General features: G+C 39.6%; 2 protein-coding genes across 5 annotated transcripts in view; both read left to right on the forward strand.

The window, feature by feature from the left end:
- Window positions 1-3,990, forward strand: part of SLC25A16 (solute carrier family 25 member 16) — a 45,951-nt gene extending 41,961 nt beyond the window's left edge. For both annotated transcript variants that reach the window (XM_073878911.1, XM_025850319.2), the window contains 2 exons: window positions 1,412-1,480; window positions 2,052-3,990. In XM_073878911.1, the coding sequence (XP_073735012.1) occupies window positions 1,412-1,480; window positions 2,052-2,208 (226 nt within the window). In that variant the 3' untranslated portion in view covers window positions 2,209-3,990. The remainder of the gene's footprint in view (window positions 1-1,411; window positions 1,481-2,051) is intronic.
- Window positions 3,991-13,965: 9,975 nt separating this feature from the next.
- DNA2 (DNA replication helicase/nuclease 2) overlaps window positions 13,966-16,065 on the forward strand; it is a 47,266-nt gene continuing 45,166 nt past the window's right edge. For all 3 annotated transcript variants that reach the window (XR_012374232.1, XM_025850300.2, XM_025850301.2), the window contains exons 1-2: window positions 13,966-14,115; window positions 15,720-15,902. Coding sequence is in view for 2 of the 3 variants with exons in the window: in XM_025850300.2 (XP_025706085.1) it covers window positions 14,045-14,115; window positions 15,720-15,902 (254 nt within the window). In the remaining variant the exon portion in view is untranslated. The remainder of the gene's footprint in view (window positions 14,116-15,719; window positions 15,903-16,065) is intronic.

The raw sequence follows: 16,065 nt of genomic DNA on the forward strand, positions 1-16,065 counted from the left end.
CCTGCTTGGAAACCAAATCCTTCAGGTTGAGGTTTTTGTCCCTTAATTCTCATAAAGTTTCTTCCTCTTACCATGCTCCTTAAAAAATAATTCCTGGAGATGCTATTGAAATGCATACGGAGCTTCAGTGATTGGTTAATGTTATTTCTTAAGCTGTTTGGTTAAAAAAAACATGGTTTCTTTTCAATTATAACATTTCATTGTAAATATAAATATATATAAAAGTATATCATTTTTGTCATATATCACTTAGGTATATATTACGTACCATGGAGATCTTTGAATAAGAAAGTAGAAAGCTTGTCACACTGGAGAATGTCTCTAAGATTTAATTTATTAATGTTGGGATAATAGTACCTACTTCATGCAGTTGTGAAGATGGAATGCGATAGTTTACATAAATTGTTTAGCATAAGACCTAACACAAGTAGTCAATATTAGCAAAATAAAAGTAATTAAAAAAAATCACCTGGGGTCCCACTCCTAAAAGAGATTGCTTTTGTATATTTCATTTTAGGTAATTTTTTTTACATAGAATTTTCTCTGTCTTCTAAATGCAATATGTATATTGTTGGTTTTTTCCCTTAAGGAAAAGTTTTTGTTAGTCTACTCTATACAGGGGGACTTACTGAATACTCTTAGAGTAGTGGTTCTCAACTGGGGGTGATTTTGCCTCCAGTGGACATTTATTTAATGACTGGAGACAATTTTGATTGTCACAGCTGAGGGTATGCTACTGGCATGTAGTGGGTAGAGGCCAGGGATGCACTTAAACATCCCAGAGTGCACAGGATAGACCCCCACAACTAAGAATTACCCAACCTAAAATGTTAATAGTGCCAAAGTTGACAAACCCTGTCTTAGGTTCCAACAATGAAAAATACCCAGTTTGAATCTTCAGAAAGTGGCATTTAATTTGGTCTTGAGGAATGAATAGAACTCTATATTGTAATGATGAGAGAGAAGAATTATCTAACCCAATGGAACCACATAAGCAAAACAAGACCTTTGTATTGCTATTTAATTTATTCACGTGCTTATATACTAACTCCCAGATTAGACAAAACGATAAAGGTATAGGAACACATTCTTTTCTTTTTTTTTTCTTTTTTTTTAAAGATTTTATTTATTTATTTGAGAGAGAGAGAATGAGAGATAGAGAGCACGAGAGGGAAGAGGGTCAGAGGGAGAAGCAGACTCCCTGCTGAGCAGGGAGCCCAATGTGGGACTCGATCCAGGGACTCCAGGATCATGACCTGAGCCGAAGGCAGTCGTTCAACCAACTGAGCCACCCAGGCGCCCGGAACACATTCTTTTCTAAGGAAATAATATATAGGGCTTTGTATTCAATAATTGTTGCATAGAACACTAAAAATCATTTTTAAGTCCTTCTGCCTTTTTCTTCTTTTAGCTACCCATTTGATGTAACTCGTCGGCGAATGCAATTAGGAACTGTTCTCCCAGAATATGAAAAGTGCCTGTAAGTTCTCTATTTGTCATTGTTCATTTTCTTTAGGGAATGTAGTGTTTAAATCAAGTAGGGAGATAGGACTGCGGTCTTACCAGTAGTCCAGGTATTATTATGAGATAGTGTTGCCAGTAAATGTTACAGGCATAGTCCAAACAAAATAGATTGTACTAATGAACCCGGCAATTCTGTGCATAATGCTTGTACTTGTTTGGAATGAATTGCTGCTTTAGTGTGAATTTTCAGCTTGTTTTTACACTTGCCTTCCAAAACCTATTGAAGATGGCATTTTGGCTTCTTTTAAAAATGCTATTATGGGGGCGCCTGGGTGGTTCAGTGGGTTAAGCATCTGACTTCACTCAGGTCATGATCTCTGGGTCCTGGGATCGAGCCCTGTGTCCATCTGGGCATCGTGCTCAGTGGGGAGTCTGCTTGTCCCTCTGACCCTCCCCCTACTTGTACTATCTCTCTCTCTCTCTCAAATAAATAAATAAAATCTTTTTAAAGAATTCTGTTATGAATCCTGAAATTGTCTCTTCTTGAGTGGGTATAACGGTGCCATCATTTAACCACTGTCTTTCAGTACCATGTGGGAGACTCTGAAGTATGTCTATGGACACCACGGAATTCGAAGAGGATTATATCGTGGTTTATCTCTTAATTACATTCGCTGTGTTCCCTCTCAAGCAGTGGCTTTTACAACATATGAACTTATGAAGCAGTTTTTGCACCTCAACTAAAGAAAATCATGATTTCTTTTCCTTAATAATATCTCAGAGGGAGAAATAAAATGTTACTTTAATTTTGGGAGGAACATTACTTGAAGGGGATATTTGCCTTGTCACAGGAACCACTGGTTTTTTAGTACTTGATTTTTTTTTTTATTCATCACAAATCAAAAGTGCTTACTGTGCTTTTTGATGCCAAAAGTTATACCTTAGAACATTGAAAAAAATTCCTAAGCTGATGCTGGCTAATCAGTTAGGTTATTTGAAACTGTTTTAAAGTGTTATTTGGAAGTAGAACTAACTTAAAATGGGATTCAGGAGGTTGCCATTAGCTTTATCATGCTTTAATTCCAAGCTTTAATTATAATCATGATTTTCAAAGACTCTAACATTGGTTATAGGCTTGGTTATATTGCAGCAGAATGATGAAAACTGAATTTTTAAGTTATATAAAACATAGCTTGGGGGGGTGAACCTGGCTGACCCACCCAGAAGAGCATGCTCTTAATCTTGGGGTCATAAGTTCAAGCCCCACTTTGGATATAGACATTACTAAAAATAAAAAAATTTTTTTTAAAAACTTAAAAACACGTAGCTTAGATGCCAGCATTGAAGATTATTCTTATTATCTCTCTTCTCATAATTCTGCTCCACTGCATAAAAGGACTGACACTTTTTCTTTTTGTTTTTAAATAAAATAAATGTTGTATTTAAAAATTAGCCTTGTAGAAACTCAACAATAAATGAAGAATTTTCAGGTATTGCTCATATGTTATTACTAGGTACTAGGTACTATGACTGACTAAATTTGTTTTTAAAAGTCAGTGTATTTCCCAAAGGCAGTAATAATAAATACTGAATATCTTTGCTCTCAAAACAGTTAGCATTATAGATTTGTTTTTGTTAGATGATTTGGTATACACTAGAAAATTTATCTAAGTGGACTGTGAAATATCCATTAATATAGATGTGAATGTCAAAGAATGTTCTGAAGGTATTTTGTCATGATACATCAACTAGTTCTTCCATGTAAAATAATTTTAGTGCAATATAACCTTAAGTAGAAATGTAAGACACGATTTGATTGCTATTCTTTATATTAAAATGGTTTAAAATATAAGAATTCCATTTATTGTATTTAGAATACTTTTTATCTTTTATTGTAAGCATGACAGAAATGGGAAGGGAACAATTATAGTTCTGTCCTCAGAAATAGTGATTTGTAGAATTGATGTGATTCTTTTTGATCAATGCAAACTATTTTAATTGTTCTAACTTTATAATTTTTTTATTGAGGTAAAATTGACATATAACAATATATTAGTTTCAGGTGCACAATGTAATGATTCAATATTTGTATTTACTGCAAAATAATCACCATAAGTCTAGTTACCATCTAATTGATGTATTAGAAAACTAAGCTGAAGGTGTTATTTCTGCTTCAATTTTAATTTTGTTTGCATAAAAGATTTTTTGTCATATCTTGGTAAAAATTAGATGAACTGGTTTCATTTTCAAAGTCTTTATTTTAAAATAAATATGTATCTTTGTATGATTTGTAAGTGTACCCACAGGTAGAAATACATGTGTTCTTAAAACTATTTTGTATATTTTCATTTCTGGGCTACATTGTAGCTAAATATTGTTATCAAATCTCAAGATAATTTAAATGTATGAAATAAGTGTCTCAGTTATGTTATCAATAAAAGAGGACTGCGACTATTTTTTTAAATAAAAATTTGCATTCTATGTGTTATAGAATATGTAGGATATTAAAAATAAATTTTATTCATATTTTGGCCATTATTTCTCTTTTTTAACTATTCACATTATTAAAAAATATTCACATTATTGAAGCACAAATGCTAAACATAAGTAGTCAGAACAGAAGAATATTTAAAATAATAACTGTATTTATATCTGATTTATTTCAGATTAATGACCCAAAGTGTATCTTGCCAGGTTATCGTCCACTGAAGATTGACTATTTCTGTTTTGATTTCCATTGTTACTCTTCCTGCCTTTTGTGGGAATAGCCCTTTGATCTATAGAATGGGACAATGATCTGGTCCAGCGATTGATAAGTGAGGTACCACTCCTAGCTCTCAAGGGTATGGAGTTAGAAAAGTTAATGGGTATATATAATTACATCTTACCCTATTCCCCCTCTGGGTATTCAGCATCCATATATTCAGCACCCATTGTGTGTCAGGCATTATATCAGCATTATGGAGAGCTTAGCTTGGGAGGTCTGTTAGCTGTACTTTCAGTCTGATATGGATGTCCTACAGCATCTAACATCAGGTATTTCTCTAATAAGAGTATGTACCACACTTTATGGTAACTGCCTGTTTACCTATGTGCCCCCAAGTTGGTTCTCTCAAGGGCAGAGCTATGCCTTCATCCCCTATAAGGAGTGTGGTGTGGCACCATAATAGGGCTCAGTCCCTGTTTTTGGAGACTTTATGTTCAGTAGGGAGAAATAAGGCACAAATAGTCCATGAGAAGAGCAATTTGAAAAATTCATTTGACTTGTTTCATAGAAATGTCTTGTTGCTAATTTGAGCCAAGATGAATGGCAAATAGTAAAGCCTATATTATATGAGTAATGCATTGCCTTGAGGACTTGGGCCAATGATAGCTGACACACTTGAATAACAACTGCACACTTTACACAATTCTTCACATCCATTCTTTGAATAACAGACACTGTGTTAGGCCCTAGAAATCAATGACAATAAGTTATGTGTATTTCCTGAGGACTTACTATATTCCATGGTTTGTTTTATGCACTTTTGATGCCTTAACTGTATCTCTACAACAATTATAAGATAGGTACTATTTAATACCCCTTTTTTACAGGTAGAATAATGGAGGTTCAGGGAGATCAAATAACTTGCCCAAATTCACACAATAAGTGGTGGATCTAGGATTCAAATTCAGCCAGTCTGAATCTACAGCCTAACTAGCCTTGAGGCTGTACTTCAACACAGTAGTATCCTATTCAGATGAAACTCTAACATCAAATAAATTTGGACATGTCAAACATAAACTAATCAAAAATGATAATTTACAGAAAGTGCTTATTAAGTAAGTAAACAGATCACATGATATGGAATAATTGTGGGATGTAGGGATCAGAGAGCTACTTTAGAATGGTCAGGGGAAAGTTTCTTCGATATGCTGTCCTTTAAACTGACACATGAAGGATAAAAAGGAAATAGCCATGCAGAGTTGTAGGGGAAGAATGGCCCAGGTGAAGAGAATAGTCTCAGAAAGGAAAAAGCTCGGCTTGCCATAGGAATTGTCAAAAGTCCACTGCAAGTGAAACATTGTGAGTGAGGTAGTAGCAACAAATGGGGTTGGAGAAGTAGACAAAAGGCAAGGTCATGGAGGGCTCTACAGGATATGTAATACTTTTGTCTTTTATCCTAATTGCCATGGGAAATGATTGAAGGTTTTCAGCAGGGGAATAAAATTGATTATGTTTTTACAAAATTTACTCTACTTTGTCAACAAAGCTTGCAGTTAAAACAGAAATCAACAAAATTTAAGACCATAGAGAAAATAACAAACCCTAAAATTGCTTCTTTGAAAAGATCAACTAATTAATAAGCTCCTAGCTAAACTGATAAGTAAAAAAGAACATAAATTACTAATATCAAGTATTAAAAAGAGGACATCACTATGGATCCTACAAATATTGAAAAGATAATAAGGAATTTCTAATAACTCTTTGCCAAGGAATTTAACAACTTAGGTGAAATGGACAAATGCCTTGAAAATTACAATCAAAACTACCATAGACGAAACAAAATCTGCATAGCCAATTAAAGAAATTGAATTTATCAGAAATTCTTCCACAAAGAAACTCCAGGCTCAGGACACCTGGCTGGCTCAGTTGGTGGCATGTGAGACTCTTGATCTCGGGGTTGTGGGTTCAAGCCCCACACTGGGTGTAGAGATTACTTAAAAAAATAAAATAAAATCTTAAAAAAAAAAAGAAAAAGAAACTCCAGGCTCAGATGTGAATTCTAATGAACATCTAAGAAAAAAATAATTACAAACTTTCAGAAATTAGAAGACAGCATTCCCTAACTCATGATGCCAGTATAACTCTGATATCCAGGACCCCTGGGTGGCTCAGTTGGTTAAGCGACTGCCTTCAGCTCAGGTCATGGTCCCAGGGTCTTGGGATCCAGTCCCACATCACGCTCCTGCTGGTCTGTGGGGAGCTTGCTTCTCCCTCTCCCTCTGCCTGCCACTCCCCCTGCTTGTGCTCTCTCTCTTTATCAAATAAATAAATAAAATCTTTTTTAAATTTTTTATTGTTATGTTAATCACCATACACTACATCATTAGTTCTTGATGTCCTGTTCCATGATTCATTGTTTGTGCATAACACCCAGTGCTCCACGCAGAATGTGCCCTCTTCAATACCCATCACCAGGCTAACCCATCCCCCCACCCCCCTCCCCTCTAGAACCCTCAGTTTGTTTTTCAGAGTCCATCGTCTCTAATGGTTCGAGTCCCCCTCTGACTTACTCCCCTTCATTCTTCCCCTCCTGCTATCTTCTTCTTTTTTTTTCTTAACATATATTGCATTATTTGTTTCAGAAGTACAGATCTGATTCATCAGTCTTGTACAATTCACAGCGTTCACCATAGCACATACCCTCCCCAATGTCTATCACCCAGCCACCCCAACCCTCCCACCCCCCACCACTCCAACAACCCTCAGTTTGTTTCCTGAGATTAAGAATTCCTCATATCAGTGAGGTCATATGATACATGTCTTTCTCTGATTGACTTTAAATAAATAAAATCTTAAAGAAAACCCACTGATATCCAAACCTGAAAAAGTTGTTACAAGAAAAGAAAGTCACAAACCAAGTATCTTTTTTTTTTTTTTAAGTAGGCTCCATGCCCAGTGTGGAGCCCAGTGTAAGGTTTGAACTCACAACCCCGAGATCAAGACCTGAGCTGAAATTAAAGAGTCCGACGCTTAACCAACTGAGTCACCCAGGTGCCCCAGACAGTATCTTTCAAAAGCAAAGATGGAAAAATTCTTAACAAGATATTAGCAAATACCTGGCTGGCTCAACTGGTAGAGTATGCAACTCTTGATTCCAGGGTCATAAGTTGGATGTAGAGATTACTTAAAAAAATTTAAAAATAAAAAATAAATAAAGTAGGCAACATATTAACAAATTAAACCCAGTGATACATAAGTTTATTCTAGCATAACCAAGTTGAATTTATCCTAGGATTGCCAAATGGTTTAACAATCAACAACAACAACAAACAAAGTCAATAGTGTAATTTCCAATAATAGCATAAAGGAGAAAATCCTTCAATAGATGCAGAAAAAGTACTTGGAAAATTCACCATTGATTTATTATAAAAACGAATCACATTAGAACAGAAGAGACCTTCCTCAATCTGATAAGGGGGCATTTTGTCAGATTACATTTTCCAACAATACGTCCCATCTCACATGCTCTTCTCATGTGTCATTAACACTCAGCCCATCAAGAGGTAGAGACTATGTTCACCTCCTAAATCTGGCTGGGCGGACCTAAGACTACAGTGGAAGTGATGCTATGTGACTTTTGAGGTTACCTCATAGTGCTGAGATGGCTTCCATCTGGTCTTTAGGAATGCTTGCCCTTGGAATCCAGTCGCCATGCTATGAGGTAGCCAAGCAGCCTCTGTAGAGGAACTGACAGCCAGCCTCAACTTACCAGCCATTCGAGCAAGCCACCTTCAAAGCGGATTCTTCAGCTCCCAGTTGATGCTTTGTGGAACAGAAACAAGCTTTCCCCACAGAGCTCTGCCCGAATTGACATTTCACAAGCTAAAAAAATTGTTGTTTTAAGCCACTAAGTTTGGGAAGTTTGTTTTTGTTTTTATTTAGTATTAGATAACCATAACAGTTATCCATGAAAACCCAACAGTTAGCATCATACTTAATGGTGAAATATTGAATGCTTTCTCCCTAAGATCAGGTACAAGGTAAGGATGCCCAGTGTCACTTGTATTTAACCAGTGAACATAGGTAAGAAAGTGAAATAAAAAGCATAAAGATCAGAAAGGAGAAGTAAAACTCCCTCTATTTGCAGATGACATGATTATTTACATAGAAAGTCTTAATGGACCTATATCATAACTATGAGAAATTATAAGTGAATTTATATCTCAGGATATAAAGTAAATATAAAAATATACACTTTTTAAAAAGATTTTATTTTCGGGATGCCTGGGTGGCTCAGTCGGTTAAGCATCTGCCTTCAGCTCAGGTCATGATCCCAGGGTCCTGGGATAGAGCCGAATCGGGCTCCTTGCTCGGTGGGGAGCCTGCTTCTCCCTCTCCCTCTGCCTGCCGCCCCCCTCTCTCTCTCTGACAAATAAATACAATCTTTAAAAAAAAAGATTTTATTTCCATTTTTATTTGTAACCGCCCCCCGCCCCCACCCACCCCCCCGGTCAAAGATTTTATTTTATTTTATTTTTTATTTATTTTTTTATTGGTTTTATTTTATTTTATTTTATTTTTAAAGATTTTATTTATTTGACAGAGAGAGATAGCGAGAACAGGAACACAAGCAGGGGGAGTGGGAGAGGGAGAAGCAGGCCTCCCGCGGAGCTGGGAGCCCGATGTGGGACTCGATCCCAGGAACCTGGGATCATGACCTGAGCCGAAGGCAGACGCTTAACGACTGAGCCACCCAGGCGCCCCAAAGATTTTATTTTTAAGTAACCTTTGCATCCAATGTGGGGCTTGAACTCACAACCACAAGATCAAGAGTCTCATGCCTGAGCCACCCAGGTGCCCCTAAAAATGTAAACTTTTATGCACTATCAGGAAGCAATTGGAAAACAATTTATTATTTTTATAAAGATTTTAAGTAATCTCTACACACAAGGTGGGACTTGAACTCACCACCCTGAGATCAAGAGTCGCATGCCCTATGGACTGAGACAACCAAGCACCCCTGGAAAACAATTTAAAAGCAATTTCATTTAGGGGTACCTGGCTGGCTGGGCATAGAGCTTCCTTAAAAAAAAAATTCAGGGGTGGCTGGCTGGCTCAATCAGTGGAGCGTGCAAGTCTTGTGTGGGTTTTGAGTTAGAGTCCCACATTGGGCATAGAGATTACTTAAAAAAATAAAATCTTTAGGGGCACCTGGGTGGTGCAGTCAGTTAAATGTCTTGACTCTCGGTTTTGGCTCAGGTTGTGATCTCAGGGTTGTGAGATCCAGCCCCACATCGGACTCTGTGCTCAGCTTGGTGTCTGCTTGAGGATTCTCTGTCCCTTCCTGTGCCCCTCCCACTTGTGCTCCCTCTCTCTCTCTCTCAAACAAATAAATCTTAAAAAAAAAATTTTGGGGGGGGCGCCTGGGTGGCTCAGTCGTTGAGCATCTGCCTTCGGCTCGGGTCATGTTCCCAGGGTCCTGGGATCGAGCCCCGCATCAGGCTCCTTGCTCCGTGGGGAGCCTGCTTCTCCCTCTCCCGCTCCCCCTGCTTGTGTTCCCTCTCTCACTGTGTCTCTCTCTGTCAAATAAATAAAATCTTAAAAAAAAAATCTTTGGGGGTGCCTGGGTGACTCAGTCGGTAGAGCATGTGACTCTTAATCTTGGGGTTTTAAGTTTGAGCCCCATTTTGGGTATAGAGATTACTTAAAATAAAATCTTTAGAAAACAATAAAATCTTTAAGTAAAAAAAGAACACAAGAAAAAATCAATTTAATTTATAATAGCATGAAAAATATAAAATATTTTCAGGGCGCCTGGGTGGCTCAGTTGTTGGGCGTCTGCCTTCAGCTCAGGTCATGATCCCAGAGTCCTGGGATCGAGCCCTGCGTCGGGCTCTCTGCTCTGCGGGAAGCCCGCTTCTCTCCCTCTCCCACTCCCCCTGCTTGTGTTCCCTCTCTCACTGTGTCTGTCAAATAAATAAAATCTTTAAAAAAATAAAATAAAATAAAAAGTACCATAAAGAAATATTGAACTGTAGCTAATGATATACATGCTAAAGTGTTTAGGGAAGAAATGCGCTGATGCCTGCTATTTGTTAATGCATTAAAAAAAAACCCTTGAGGGCGCCTGGGTGGCTCAGTTGGTTAAGCGACTGCCTTCGGCTTAGGTCATGATCCTGGAGTCCCAGGATCGAGTCCCACATCGGGCTCCCTGCTCAGTGGGGAGTCTGCTTCTCCCTTTGACCCTCTTCCCTCTCGTGCTCTCTATCTCTCATTCCCTCTCTCTCAAATAAATAAATAAATAAAATCTTAAAAAAAAGAAAACCCTTGAGTTCATGGATGTATAGAAGGATGGATAGATATACATGTGATAAATCAAAGATAGCAAAATGTTAATTATAAAATCTAGGTGGTAACTCTATGGGTGTTCATTATATAATCCTCTTATATAATTCTGTACATTTGAAAGTTTTCATGATAAAATATTGGGAAAAGGGACTGAATTGCAGGGAGACAAGTGTGGAAGCACATTTAAGAGTGTGCTGCAGTTTTTTACGTTAGAGATAATGATCGGGTAGTGACCTTGGAGGTGGAAAGGCATGAAGAGATTTAAGATAGTTTTAAAGGGTGAATCTATGGGGTCTGCCTATGGACTGGATGTGGGTAGTAACAGAAAGGAATCAGGACAACTTCTGGGTTTCTCGCTTTATCTTCTGGGTGGATAGTGCTCTTACTGGGAAGAATAATAGGTCTGTCGAGAAAATTAAAAATTCCATTTTGGCCATGTTATAATGAAAGACTTCCCCCCATCCCCAAATATTTCTTTTTTTTTTTTTTAAGATTTTTATTTATTTGACAGAGAGACACAGCGAGAGAGGGAACACAAGTAGGGGGAATGTGAGAGGGAGAAGCAGGCTTCCTGCAGAGGAGAGAGCCCGATACGGGGCTCGATCCCAGGACCCCGGGATCATGACCTGAGCCAAAGGCAGATGCTTGATGACTGAGCCACCCAGGCTCCCCCACCATCCCCAAATATTTCTAAGTGTAGCTATCAAGTATGTAGCTGGATTTTTGAATTCAAAGGAAAAGCCCTGTCTATACATATGAATTTGAGAACTGGCAGGATAGAGATGGTATTTAAAGCCATGAGAATAGATGAAATAACCTAGGGAGCTGGTAGATAGAGAAATTTGTTCAGAACTGACCTCTGAGAACTTTCAACAGTCAGAGATTGGGCAGAAAATGAAGAGACAGTAAAGGAGATTGAGGAAGGCCTGTGAGGTTGGAGGAAAACCAGCTGAGTGTGGTGTCACAGGTAGAAAATCTGTTATCTATTACGGGCAAGTCTTTTTCATTTTTTTTCAAGAAATTTCTCATAATTTTTGGATGACTTAACATGAATGTAAAAGACAACTTTTTTATTATTTGTTTTTTAAAAAGATTTTATTTGTCAGAGAAAGAGAAAGACAGAGCACAAACAGGGGGAGCGACAGAGGGAGAAGCAAGCTCCCGGATAAGCAAGGAGCCCAAGGCGGTACTGGATCCCAGGACGCTGAGATCATGACCTAAGCTGAAGGTAGGTGCTTAACAGACTGAGCCACCCAGGAGCCCGCTCCAAAAGAACTATTTTTTTAAAGATTTTTTTATTTTTTTAAAGATTTTATTTATTTATTTGAGAGAGAGAGAATGAGAGATAGAGAGCACAAGAGGGAAGAGGGTCAGAGGGAGAAGCAGGCTCCCTTCTGAGCAGGGAGCCCGATGTGGGACTCGATCCCGGGACTCCAGGATCATGACCTGAGCTGAAGGCAGTCGCTTAACCAACTGAGCCACCCAGGCGCCCCAAAAGATAACTTTTGATAAAGATTATTTTAAAAATTGGATGATGGGGGATAGCTGGGTGGCTCAGTTGGTTAAGCGTCTGCCTTGGGCTTGGGTTATGATCCCAGGGTCCTGGGATCGAGTCCTGTGCCAGGCTCCCTGCTCTGCGGGGAGCCTGTTTCTCCCTCTGCCTGCAGCCCCTGCTTGTGCTCTCTCTCTGACAGATAAATAAATAAAATCTTATAAATAAATAAATAAAATTGGATGATGGGGGCGCCTGTCTGGCTCAGTCAGACAAACATGTGACTCTTGACCCTGGGGTTGTGAGTTTGAGCCTCATGTTGGGTTTAGAGATTACTTAAAAAATAAAATCTTAAAAAATTATAATAAAATTGGATGATAGCTTTATGAGGTGATCATTTTATTATTTTTAACACATTTCATTCATTTTATTATTTTTAACACCTTTCATTCAGAAATATTCCCTAGTATATTATTTTTTTAAAGATTATTATTTTGGGGGGCACCTGGGTGGCTCAGTCGTTAAGCGTCTGCTTTCAGCTCAGGTCATGATCCCAGGGTCCTGGGATGGAGCCCCACATCGGGCTTCCTGCTCGGCGGGAGGCCTGCTTCTCCCTCTCCCACTCTCCCTACTTGTGTTCCCTCTCTTGCTGTGTCTCTCTCTGTCAAATAAAAAAAAAAATCTTAAAAAAAAAAAAGATTATTTTTTGGTGGTGGGGGGGAGGCGCCTGGGTGGCTCAGTCGGTTAAGCTTCTGCCTTTAGCTGGGCCCATGGGTCCTGGGATGGAATCCCATATCGGGCTCCTTGCTCAGCGGGGATCCTGCTTCTCCCTCTGCCTGCCGCTCCTCCTATTTATGCTCTGTCTGTCTCTGACAAATAAGTAAATAAAATCTTTTCTTACAAAAATCTTTTCTCTATTTGATAGAACAGGTAGAGCCACAGACAGAGGGGCAGAGGGAGAGAAGAAGCAGGCTCCCCGCTGAGCAAGGAGCCCTGACTCTGGGCACACACCAGCCAAATGCAGAGGCTTAACCGACTGAGCCACTCAGGCACCCCTTAAAATTTTTTTTTAATTTAAGTCATCTCTAAACCCAGTGATGTCACAGCTGAAGAAGCAATGCTCTCGAGAATGAGTACAAGTAGGATTGCTTTGTCCACTGTTGAAAAAAGTGGAAATAGGTTATAAGACAAGTACAGATATTAGTACTTTTATAGATTTAGTTGTGGCATGATGAGGAAGTTCCTATCTCACAGCTTCTATTTTCTCAATGAGTTTTCCACAAAACAAAGACAAGTAAGGGCTCCTGGGTGGTGTTGAGATTCAGCCCCACCTGGGGCTCCCTAATCTCTCTCTGCCCCTGCCCTTGTTCATGTTCGCGCGCGCTCTTTCTCTCTCTAAAATAAAGAAATCTTAAAAACAAAACAAAAAGCAAAAAACAAAACAAAACAAAAAGTTAGGGGCACCTGGGTGCCTCAGTTGGTTAGGCCTCTGCTTGCCTTCCACTCAGGTCATGATCTCAGGGTCCTGATATCCAGCCGGCTTGGGGCTCACCTTCTCAGCCGGGAGTCTGCTTCTCCCTCTGCCCCTCCTCGCCAGTGCTCTCTCTCTCTCGCTCAAAAAAATAAATAAAATCTTAAAAAAAGGAGGGGAGTTTGTTTCTCCCCAAAATGGAAAATTCTGCAAGCTAACAGGGACACTTGGGTTTGGGCAATTGGTTCTAAGAGTCTGTGTTGAGCAAAGGTTGGCGTTTCTAGAGAAAGTGCGGAAGCATTTAGTCTGGGCCAGATTATGAAGACTCCCTGTTTCCCAAACCCTAAAGCAAGGGAGCAAAGACTCTGTTAAGAACACCGCCACCCAGGGCTCCTCGTGGAACCCGCGGGGCTGGGAGGGGCCCCTTCGCGCAGGTCCCTTGGGACCACAGCGGGAAGGCGCATGCGCGCGGCGCCTCACAAACTCGCGCTTCTTTTTCTCGTCGGAGCTGCTGTGTTTGCCTGATTTTACCTGGTGACAGTTTGCGTTGTCCGTGCCTGCTATGGCGCAACTGGAAGAACTGGAGCTGCTGAAGAAGAGTCTCTGGGAAGAGGCTGAGCGGCCGGCGGATCTGTGAGCGGAGCGGAGGGAGGGTCTGGGAGCTAGGCGGGAGATTTGAAAGAAAGGAGCGGGAGAGGCCACACCTACGCCTCCGCGGAGCCGGGCTCGGGATTAAATGACTGGGCTCCGGGCGCCCGACGAGTTTCCGGAGCTGGGGTCTGCTTCGTAGTGTTCTCTTTGGGGCCACATTCGGGCCAGAGCCCAAAGACTGCTCACCCAACAGTTCATTCTTTCTCTTCATATCACTTGCCTGAATTCAGGGAGTGCCAGCCACTTAAACGCCCTCATAAAGGGAAATTGTAACTGCTAGATGCTTTTCTCAAGGTTTAGTTGGGGAATCTTGTCCCAGGAGAGCTCTCTACCCTCAACTTGGACTAAACGGTCTGGGCAACCTGACCCACAATCATGGTGTGGAATTATTTTGAATTAATAATAATGATGCTAATTATTGTTTACGGATCTTTGCGTTTTGGGTTTTGATCAGCATTATCATTTGCGGAAATCCTTAAGGCATCCCAGCTGACCTCGGGAAGTTCATGGCCTGAGGCTTCCTGGAGTAGGTGAATGAGGCGATTACGAAGTAAGAGAGCGTAGGGTTGGGTGTTAAAATTAGAGAGGTAATGACGTTGGACTCTGTTGTACTGTGACAAAGACTGCAGTCAAACTGGAAGACTGATGAAGGACTTAATGTTTTCTATTTTTTTAAAAGATTTTATTTATTTATTCATGAGAGACGGAGAGAGAGAGAGAGAAGCAGAGGGAGAAGCAGGCTCCCCGCTGAGCAGGGAGCCCGATGCGGGACTCGATCCCAGGACCCTGGTATCATGACCTGAGCCGAAGGCAGTCGCTTAACCAACTGAGCCACCCAGGCGCCCAGGACTTAATGTTTTCTAGAACGATTAAAGAATTCTGCATAGTTTTCAGGTGGCTAGGATTAATGGATAAAAGTATTGTGAAGTTGACTTGCCCATTATAAATAAGAAATGTCTGAGTTACTCTATGAAGGAATGAGCTAACATGACAGGTATTAGGCTTGCTTTTCTCTGCGAGGTAGGGGCTAGTTGATTCTCACTGAGATTTTATAGAAAGATTTTCTTCATTAAATAGTAGTTTGGGGTAGATGATTTCTAAGTAGGCCTAAAGATTAATATAACGCTGTGACTCACAGTAGGTCTTCAGCAAACCACCCACACTATGCTTTTCCCTAACAAATATCCCTTTCATTTACAAAAAGGATAGTGTCCAAGACATTTCCTTTTGCTTGTACTTTGGGAAGGTTTGCACCAGTGGTAGGAATTTGTTATTTAGTATTTTTCAATTTATCCTTAATCCTCATTATCATGGGTATCCCACAGAGCTCCTCCTAAGAACTTATACAGTGTTTGGAAAAATCCATATCATTAAGCATGTTTTAAATGGCATTACTTCTGGGAAGTTTTTATCATAGGAATTCTGCTGTGCCCTTTCTTAATTTTTACCTATTTATCATAATGGTCATTATGATAAGCTTTCTAGAAGAAACAAACCTAAAAAATTGAGAAGGTTGGTTTGTAGATAAAGGAAATTGGATGTCTTCTTATTTCATGGTACAGTAGTTGTGTTTGTATATGTTTTAGATTTGAGAAGAAGGTGGAAGCTTCCTTTTCTAAAACAGTTCTGAGCCGAGGAGTGGATAACCGGTACCTGGTATTAGCAGTCAATATTGTACAGAATGAAGAAGGAACCCATGAAAAACACCTAATCATCACTGCTTCCCAGTCACTAGAAAATAAAGAACTGTGTATCCTTAGGAATGACTGGTAATTTTTGTGTGACTTTGAGCACTGATCTGGCTTAAGGGTACCATCTTAAAACTCATCACATAGGCTTGTGTGGATGTTGCTGTAATTTAATTGTTAATAAAGGGAGTAGATGTGAACCCGAATTAATTTCATGTAAAAATTGTGCTTGTTATCTCAGCAT

Source organism: Callorhinus ursinus, unplaced genomic scaffold (genome assembly GCF_003265705.2).
Source record: "Callorhinus ursinus isolate GAN/ISIS: 27379988/994484 unplaced genomic scaffold, GSC_fseal_2.0 scaffold31, whole genome shotgun sequence".
NCBI lineage: Eukaryota > Metazoa > Chordata > Mammalia > Carnivora > Otariidae > Callorhinus > Callorhinus ursinus.